The sequence below is a fragment of the Nicotiana sylvestris genome, chromosome 4 (genome assembly GCF_000393655.2).
Source record: "Nicotiana sylvestris chromosome 4, ASM39365v2, whole genome shotgun sequence".
Classification (NCBI taxonomy): Eukaryota; Viridiplantae; Streptophyta; class Magnoliopsida; order Solanales; family Solanaceae; genus Nicotiana; species Nicotiana sylvestris.
In genome coordinates this window covers 59354492-59364714 of record NC_091060.1, presented here as the reverse complement: position 1 = coordinate 59364714, position 10223 = coordinate 59354492, and the positions used below count along the sequence as shown (strand labels likewise).

Here is a 10223-nt window from a genome sequence, read left to right as displayed (position 1 = left end):
ATCAAGGAGCAAAGTGACCGCATAGAACAGATACCTGGGGTGCCGCCCGTAATTAAAGGGTTAGATATGGATAAATATTCACAGTAACCCTGGAAGCCAAGTGCTGCTCCCCTCCTAATTCCAAAGAAATTCAAAATGCCTGATATTCTAAAATATGATGGAACAATAGACCCACGAGACCACGTGGCTGCATTCACAACAGGCGTAAAAGGCAACGATTTGACTAAGCAGGAGATTGAATCAATATTAGTCAAAAAATTCGGTGAAACACTCACCAAGGGAGCATTAACATGGTATTTTCTTTTACCCAAACATTCTATAAATTCTTTTGCTGAGCTTGCAGATTCTTTCATCAAAGCACACCCGGGAGCTCAAAAAGTCGAAAAAAGAATGGAAGATATTTTAAAGATCAAGCAAAGGGACTCAGAATTGCTTAGAGAGTTCGTGGATAGATTCCAACGTGAAAGAATGACATTACCGCGTGTACCCGACAATTGGGCAGCTATAGCTTTCACAAGCAATTTGAATGAAAAAAGCTCAGAAGCTACGAGGCGACTCAAAGAAAGCCTTCGTGAATTCCCAGCTACAACGTGGAATGACGTTTACAACAGGTATAGCATGAAGCTGGGAATAGAAGAAGATACTGTTCCACGACTTTAAAAAGAAGAAAAGGTAAGTTCGAGACGTGCGGAGACCGAAAAAAGATCCGGTAAAAACAGGTACGAACCATACATGGGACCTATGAGAAAAGACTCACGATCAAGCAAGACTATCGAAGGTACGATCACAGATCAAGGAATAAAGAGTTAGGTTCTTCATCAAGATTTGGAAACAATCGAAATACCTATGAGTCACGTGATGATGATAGAAATTTGAAGGCAAGATCTAGCGGTTATAGTTTCAACGTGAGCACTTCTGAGCTCGCAGCTGTTTTGAGAAGCATGGGAGATAAGGTACGATGGCCAAAAGAGATGAGATCGAATCTAAACAGGCGCAACCCTGATCATTGGTGCGAGTTTCATAATGACCATGGGCATAAAATGGGAGATTGTAGGTTTTTACAAAGTGAAGTGGATCATTTATTAAAACAAGGATATCTCACCAAGTTGTTCAGTGATAAAGGTAAGCAAGCTTACATGAAGAACAGGCAGGAGCCCCCGAAGCCACCTTCTCCAAAAAGAACCGTCAACATTATAAGCGGAGGTAAAGACATCAATGGCGTATCATACACTGTGGCTAACAAAATTTCCAAAGTTACAATTACCCAAGGGAAACGGGTGCGGCATGTCATAGAGGAAGAAAGCATTACATTTGATGATGAAGATGCAGATGCAGATGCAGATGCAGATGGTGTATTCACCCCTCATAACGATGCACTGGTAATATCTCTAATTGTATATGATACTAATGTAAAACGATTTTTGATTGATCCAGGTAGTTCCGTGAACATTATTTTGCTAAGAGTATTACGTGAGATGCAAGCAGAAGATAAAATAATACCAAAGGCACATACTCTATCTAGATTTGACAATTTTAGTGTTGTGACAAAAGGAAAGGTAACACTCACCACATTCGCAGAAGGAGTCGTCAAAGATACAAAGTTTCAAGCAGTCGATATGGAGATGGCTTACAATATGATCCTTGGGAGACCATGGATCCATGAAATAGATGTTGTTCCTTCAACCTTGCATCAAGTCATTAAATTTCCATCACTCTAGGGAGTATATCAAATTCATGGAGATCAACATACATCCAGGAGCATCAATTCTGTAGCAGATTCAAATACAAAAAATGAAGGAAAATAGCAATCACAGAAGATAGTTGAGGGCACCACAACACAAACCTCAACTGAACAGGGACGAACAGACGTGGACTCAAGGCCTGACACCATTCAAGAACCAGAAGAAAAAGAAAATATCAAAACAACAATCGAGGAATTGGAGCCTGTTGTGTTATTCGCTCAATGGCCTGATAAGAAAGTCTACATAGGGGCCAATCTTAGCCAAGGCATGAGAGGTAAGTTAATTTAATTCATAAAAACTAATGTAGACTGTTTTGCTTGGTCCCACTCTGACATGATAGGGATACCACCGGAGGTGATGACTCACAAATTAAATGAAGACCCATCACACCCTCCTGTCAAGCAAAAGAAAAGAAAGCAAGGATCTTTCAAGAATCAGGTGATTCAAGAAGAGGTTCAAAAATTTCTAAAGATTGGATCCATCCGTGAGGTAAAGTATCGGTTAGCCAATACAATCGCAGTTCCAAAAAAGTACGGTAAGTGGCGTGTTTGTGTAGATTACACAGACCTTAATAAAGCTTGTCCTAAAGATTCATTTCCCCTACCACATATAGATCAGCTGATTGATGCAACTGCAGGGCATGAACTATTAAGCTTTTTAGATGCATATTCAGGTTATAATCAAATCAAAATGGATCCGGGAGATGAAGAATAAACTTCATTTGTAACAGATAGAGGAACTTATTGTTATAAGATAATGCCTTTTGGTCTCAAAAACGCTGGTGCAACATATCAGAGGTTGGTTACTAAAATGTTTCAAGAACATTTGGAAAAAACCATGGAGGTTTATATAGATGATATGCTCGTTAAAACTCAGCGTTCGAGAGATCACATATCACACTTGTCTGATACGTTTCAAATTCTGCGCAAATTTAATATGAAGTTAAATCCGGAGAAATGTGCATTTGATGTTGCATCAGGTAAGTTTTTAGGGTTTCTTGTTTCTAACCGTGGTATTGAAGTGAATCCCGCACAGATTAAGGCCATTGAAGAAATCCCTGATATGTTTTCAAGTAAAAAAGAAGTTCAGAGATTAACAGGAAGAATTGCAGTCTTGGGAAGATTCATTTCCAAATCATCAGAAAAGTGCTTCAAATTCTTTTCAGCTCTTAAAAAGCAGGATCATTTTGAAAGGAACGAGGAATGTCACCAGGCGCTCAGAAATTTGAAAACGTACTTATCAAATCCACCATTGCTGGCAAAACCAAAGGCTGAGGAAAAACTTCTCATTTACCTTGCTGTTTCAGAAGTAGTGGTAAGTGTTGTTTTAGTCTGTGAGGACCAAGGTAAACAATCTCTGATCTACTATGTTAGCAAATCTTTGTTAGATGCAGAGACATGGTGCCCTCAGTTGGAAAAGCTTGCACTTATATTAATCATGGCATCTAGAAAATTAAGGCCTTATTTTCAATGTCACCCTATTGCTGTAGTAACTGATTATCCATTACGTAATATATTACATAAGCATGAATTGTCAGGTAGGTTAGCTAAGTGGGCTATAGAATTAAGTGAATATGATATCACCTACCAACCTAGAACTGCTATAAAATCTCAAGTGTTAGCTAATTTCATCGCTGATTTTAGACAAGAAATGCAATTAGAAGCAGAAAAAGAGTTGCAGGTGTTCAACGGAGCTAACCCAGAAACTTGGACCTTGTTTACTAATGGTTCATCTAATGTAAAGGGTGCTGGTTTAGGGATTGTTTTGGTACCACCTACGGGTGAAACCATTCGACAAGCCATAAATTTTCATTCTATAACTAACAATGAGGCAGAGTATGAAGCTGAGATTGCAGGTTTAGAACTGGCACAAGAACTTGGCATAAATCAGATTATAATCAAAAGCGATTCAGAACTCGTAGTTAATCAAATGCTGGGGACTTATACAGCCAGGGAAGCAAGGATGCAACAATACTTAGCGAAGGTACATAATTTGATAAAGCAATTTCAAACTTGGAAAGTAATACTAATACCAAGGGATGAAAATGTTGAAGCCAACGCCTTAGCTAATCTTGCATCTGCGGCAGATGTGGAAAGCAATGAAAATGCTTCAGTTATTCACTTATTTCATTCAGTTCTCGACCCCGATAAGAATGAGGTAAATTTTAATAACTTAACTTGGGATTGGAGGAATGAGATTGTTGCTTTTTTGCAATATGGTACCGTCCCTGAAGAAATCTCATGCGCTTCGAAAAAAGGCTGCTCGGTACTGCTTAAAGCAAGGCAATCTTTATCGAAAAATGTTCTGTGGTCCCTTAGCCAGATGCCTCTGACCTTCTCAGACGGAGTACGTAATGAGGGAAATACACAAGGGGCATTGTGGGAATCACGCAGGAGGAAGATCATTGGTAAGAACCCTAATTAGGGAAGGGTATTATTAGCCTAAAATGGAAGAAGAAACAGAGTGTTTCGTGGCTAAATGCGATAAATGTCAAAGGTACGGTAACAATATGCATAGACCTGCATAATTACTACATCCGGTCATTGCACTGTGGCAATTTATGAAATGGGGAATGGATATCGTGGGTCCATTACCAGAAGCAAAAGGATAGGTAAAATTTTTGCTCGTACTCACTGATTATTTTACTAAATGGGTAGAGGTAGGAGCATTCAAACAGGTGCGAGAGAAGTGAAAGATTTCATTTGGCGGAATATCATATGCCGATTCGGTGTACCAAAGGAGATCGTGTGCGATAATGACCCTCAATTTATAGGAGCTCAAATCATGGAATTCTTTCAAAGTTGGCAGATTAAAAGGATTACGTCTATGTCTTATCATCCGGTGGGTAATGGGCAAGCAGAATCAACAAATAAAGTCATTATCAACAATTTGAAGAAGTTTTTAGAGGAATCAAAAGGTAATTGGCTAGAAGTATTACCTGGTGTTTTATGGGCATATCGCACAACCGCAAAAACAAGCACAGGAGAAACACCATTTTCGTTGGTTTATGGAGGAGAATCTCTAATTCCCATTGAGATAGGAGAGCCAAGTACGAGTTTTATGCAGGCAACAAAAGAGTCTAATGATGAAGAAATGCGTGTAAATCTTGATTTACTTGAAGGAAGATGAGAAGCTGCATTAATAAGAATGGCAGCATAGAAGCAAGTCATAGAACGGTACTACAACCGAAGAGCACGCCTCAAATTCTTCAAAATTGGGGTCTTCGTGCTCAAAAAGGTTTTCCAATCTACGAATGCAGCTAATGCGGGTAAATTAAGTCCAATATGGGAGGGACCCTATAGAATTCATGATATTGCAGGTAAAGGAGCATATGAGCTGGAAACAATGGATGACAAAATACTACCATCACATTGGAATGTGGTTCATTTGAAGAGATACTACTTCTAAGGAATACCCACGGTCAGGTATCTATATTTTAAAATTCTATTTTCGAATTGTTAAAATTTTACTAACGATTTTAGATTATAGACAAAAAGCTAGCCCGTACTAAATGATGAGTCACGACCTGCAAGGCACGTGGAATACATTAAACTTCCCGGCCCAGGGTTACAAATATTCTGATAGAAATTTAAAACGGGTTAAGCAGTCTTCATCTATAATTGCACCTACGAGTCCCGTATGTTTTTCCTTTTTCAGGAAAAGAACCAAATGAGAGGAATAATCAAGTGCTCGAGACTTCATACTTCAACACTCAAACACATGGAGGACTACATAATATACACAGACATGTGTATAAAGAAGGCAAAGAAGATTGAGAAAAATCAAAGAATCAAAGTTCAAGCCTGAAAAAGTCAAGTGTAGAGTAAAAGTCACGAAGTTACGAACTAAGGCCAAAGAAAATCTTACTATAGTTATGTTAAAGGCTATGTACTGAAACGGGTTAGAAATAAAAACCTTGTGTTTATTATTTTTATTTTTTTAAATCTGTTACAAGAAAAATAGTTACGAGAAAGTTATAGATGTAATTCACGTACATGTAAAGTATTATTCAAAACTAGACAAGGTTCAAATAAAAACTTGTCAAAGTTATTTCAAAGAAACATGTGTGTTCCTATTTCTTTTATCGTATGTTAAACACCATTATGAAGTTGAGACGTCTTGTTCATTAAGTGTCGAATATAAAAGGGCTCTCTTTTATAAAACTTATATTTAAATTAATTAGTCATAAGTTTAACAGAAGAATTTTTAAAGAATAAAAATGCAAATTATTCCGTAAGTCCTTAGAAATAAAGGCAATAATAAAGTAAACATAAGTTCAAGATAATAACAAGACAACTTCTTAATATTTAAAAAACTTAAGACTAAGTACGAACTTAGTTGTAAAGTTATGAATTGTTTATACAAATTGCCCTATGAAAAGGTCTGGGGACTTGCGTTTTCAAAATAAACCCTCAAATGAAACCAAGGGTTTGATCATAATTTTCCAAATAAAACAAAAACAAAGGTATTCAAACAATTAAAGCTGGTCACTGAGAAGGTGAAGGTACTGAAGTAGGAGTATCAACAGTTGCGAGCTCAACTTGACTTGCAGCAACAGGCTCGACTGGGCTTGAAATAGTAGGGATACCCGTATCGACTTCAACATTCACGGAAGCTTCGGCCACGGGAGAAGGAAAATCTTGAGTTTGTTGAGCTTTTTCAATAGTTTCATTGATTTTAGCCAACTCAGATTCCAAGTTAAAATTCTCTTGGCCAGCTTGAATTAGGGTATCACGACGTGAATTCAAAAATGCCTAACTTACTTCAATAGCAGATTTATCTTCAAGGATCTCATAATCCCTTTCCCAGTCAGCAATCTCGTTCTTTAACTTCTCATTTTCAGCCAAGCCAGATGTGTAAGAAGTCTGGAGAGAGGCATAGGAGCTTTCTAAAGCACGCACCTTATCAGAAGAAACTCGAAGGTCTTCTTGTGCCTGAGTCAAATTTTGTACGAGCTCCCCAGCGTAAGCTTCTTTTTTACTCAAAAGAGTCTTCAACTCTCTGATTTCTTCACTAGCCTTGGATAGCTGCTCTAAGAAGGAAGTTTCAATGCGAGTTTCCTCTTTATCTGCTTGGCTTGAGGAAGCCTTTTCAACCACCAACTCCGAAGTCAAAACCCGTACCTGCTGCTCCAAGGTACTCTTACTCTCTTCTAAATATTCCACATCAATTTGCAAGCTCTCAAATTGTTCCCTCCAATTGCACGCCTCTATCATAGAATCACGCACTAATTGATCTGAGTGGGCAATTCTTTACATCATCTCTGTGCCGATAAGGTTGCTAAAAAGGGGAAAAAGAAATAAGAATCCTTAAAGATAAAAAAATTACAAAGTAAAAGAAAGAAGAGAAGGGGAATACCTTCAAAGTGGCGTGCACAATATCGTTCATCAGGGTCAAGGAACTATGGCTCTCTAGCTTAGCTTTTTCAATTGGGCCAATTAAAAGCTTTAGCCATACATTCGCTTGACCTGATTTCCTTAAGAGACTATCCTCAGTAGAGACTTCAATGACTACTTGCCTCATAGCAGCACTCCTACTTGAGGAGCCAACTTCAGTGCGATGAATGTTTGGAGGAGGAATTGTTGAAGGAGGAATAGAAGAGGTGGTAAAAATAGTTTGGGGAGGAATAGAAAAAATCGAAACTGGCAAAGAATGAGTTACAGACACGGGTGTCGAAAAAGAAGCCAATGGTACTTCATTTATAACAGGGCCTAAGCCTTCACTACCAATCCCGCTAATAAAAAGCTGCTTAGCAGAATCATGAGCAGCAGCGGGAGCAACGTCATCATCAAGAATCAGTACCGGAGTCTCAGCAGACTCGGTAAGAGGAACAAAACGACGGGGGGATACCTCTGCTTCATCATCAGAAATGATGCGTCTTCGAGCTCGTGGCCTTGTCACCAAAGAGCCCATGTCTTCCTCCTTTTCAGAGTCTTGTTCCTCAACAACAACGACTTTTCTTTTTGCAGAAGAACCCAGGATTATTTCTTGAGCCCTTTCCAAAGAGATGCGGAAAGCTGCGACTGCCTCGGCAGAGACTCCACGAATAGCAAATCTTGATAAAAAGATGGATTGAAATTAGTGCAATAAAAAAATATACACGAAAAGATGAAATGAAATAAAAGCTCTTACCATGCGTTTTTACTTTCCAATCAAAACGGTTAGAAATTGTCTTCCAAGACCTACCATCCATTGGTGCAGTCCTCAATAACTTATCTACCCAATCAAAGAAATTGGGAACATCTTCCACAAATCCCATGGTTGCAAAAAAAAAAGCAAAATTAGAAAAGTTGACAAACTTGAAGAAAAAAGGTACGAGAAAGTTAAAAAGACTTACATGCAAAATTCCACTTCTCAGGGAAGGGAACATTATCATCACCCACTAAACCAACAGTAGGGGTAGCAACAAACCTGGCATACCAGCCACGGTCTTTGTCATCCTCAGGGCTCACCAAAACTCTCTTGCTCCTGGCTACTAGTGTGAAGACACCATTGTGGAAGAGTCTAGGGGAGTAAAGGTGAATCAAATGAGAGAAAGTAAAGGGAACACCGGCTGTGTTGGTCAAATGCCTCAAACAAGCAACAACCCTCCATATGATTGGGCTAATTTGACCCAAACAAACATCGAAGAAACGATAGAACTCAAGAATAACAGGGTCGATAGATGGTCTAAACCCTAAGTTGAAAGGGTATGTATAAACAAAAGAAAACCCGGTTATGCAAGAAGTGATTCTTTGATTTGGACTAGGGGTGATAAAAGGAAAATAACTACTCCAATGACAGTCTCTATGAACTACAGAAATCAAGCCTTCTGTAATTTGAGTGGGATAAATATCAGCATGCCAGAGACTTGGTTCCTAAGAGATTCTCTGTCATGATAAAAAGATAGTTCCATAGGAACTATCTCCTCTACTGTAGGCTCACGAAGAGATTCATAAGGTTCTTTACCTCTTGAAGAAGATCTTTGTGAAAGTGAACCCCTAGTTCTAGAAGAAGGTCCAGAACTAGGTAAAGGAGTGGAAGAACCGCGAACAGATCCTAAATTACGAAGCCTACCTCCCCTTCTGATTCTAATGGGGGCATTAGGGAAGGTATCAACTATGGGAACCCTTCTAGGGTTAGAATTTGAAGAAGACAAGATGAAGAAGGATGATACGATGAAGAAGCAAACAGAGATTTGAGAGGTTGAATATTCAGTAAACTTTATGTGGATAAGACAAATAAAGAAGTTATATTTATACTGATAAGCTACCGCCGAAGGAAAAAGTGTAATGAAGGAAGTACCATAATAATGATAACTGACGCTTCGTGAATAGTGGAGCCATGAAAAAGCCTTAAAAGGTGCTGCAAAATTGCAGAACTAATAAAAAGGTGAACGTGTGAAGAGCATTAAATAGAAGTTGAAGCGTCAATTTTGTCATAGCATTAATGGTTACAAAATTTTTCGTTTTAATGAAATTCACTTCCCAAATATTCAATTGATGAATAAATGGCAAGTGGGGGGACTATCTGTATTGGGAAAAATTGAGTTTACATATTAAAGTGGAATAAAGATGACGTATCAAGATACGTAGACTAGTCACAAAGTTACAGCTGGCAAAAAGACCCGAGTTGCAACAGATACGAGCAAAGGTAAATGAAGAGGCACATGCATATATTCAAAGGACTCGGCGCCCGTACCTATTTAAGTCATTTAGGTACAGGAATCAACGGGAATGAATCTGACAATATATGAGAGTACAGATACAGTATTTAATGAGCATTAAATACTGAAAACGTTAGAGAATCTATATTAAATAAAATGATTGTGTAACGTAGCATTCAATATCTTTAATTACTCACAATAGCCTTATTAAGATAAGGGCAAAATACATATCTCCCAAATAGCTATAAAAGGAAGATAATTGATCAATTGTAGGGACAAAAAACTATCTGAATATACTGGTTTACTTGCTTTCTTCCGATTATATCATTGCTAATAAAATTACTCTCTTTCATATATACATTTGATTATAAGTAACTCGAGTTCTTCTAAAATTAAAGCTTTGATCGAAATCTCATTTTTCGGTTAAACAATTGTACTTTCTTACATCAATGACAAAAAAAGTAGAAAATATTTTACAAAAAATTTAAAATAATAGAAGAAAATGTAATATCTAAATTACAAGAAAAGTTAGTGTATCGAAATTAAATTCATTGGAGTTCTCACAAATTATACCAAGAATATTGAATTAGTACTTCCACTTGCCAGATGACATTTGCGAATTGAAGTGGATCAGGTTATATATATTCTTGCTGACGAGTCAAGTTCAACTCGAACAACATCACTTGCATGAATTACATTTTCTTACTTTCTCCTTTTGGAGTAATATGGAGGAGATTGTATGCCCTTCTTTATATGTTGAAATGGAAAAAATAATATTTACACTATTGTTGTCACTTTTTATCGGGAAAATTAACTTTAACACCTTGCCTTCTTAG

The 10223-nt window shown here is 37.8% G+C and overlaps 1 protein-coding gene across 1 annotated transcript; it reads left to right on the top strand.

The window, feature by feature from the left end:
- The first annotated feature begins 390 nt into the window (after positions 1-390).
- LOC138889592 (uncharacterized) lies at positions 391-1718 on the top strand. The gene is made up of 2 exons (XM_070172925.1): positions 391-611; positions 791-1718. Exons 1-2 carry the CDS (start codon positions 391-393, stop codon positions 1716-1718), a joined length of 1149 nt encoding a protein of 382 aa, XP_070029026.1.
- Positions 1719-10223: the final 8505 nt, after the last annotated feature.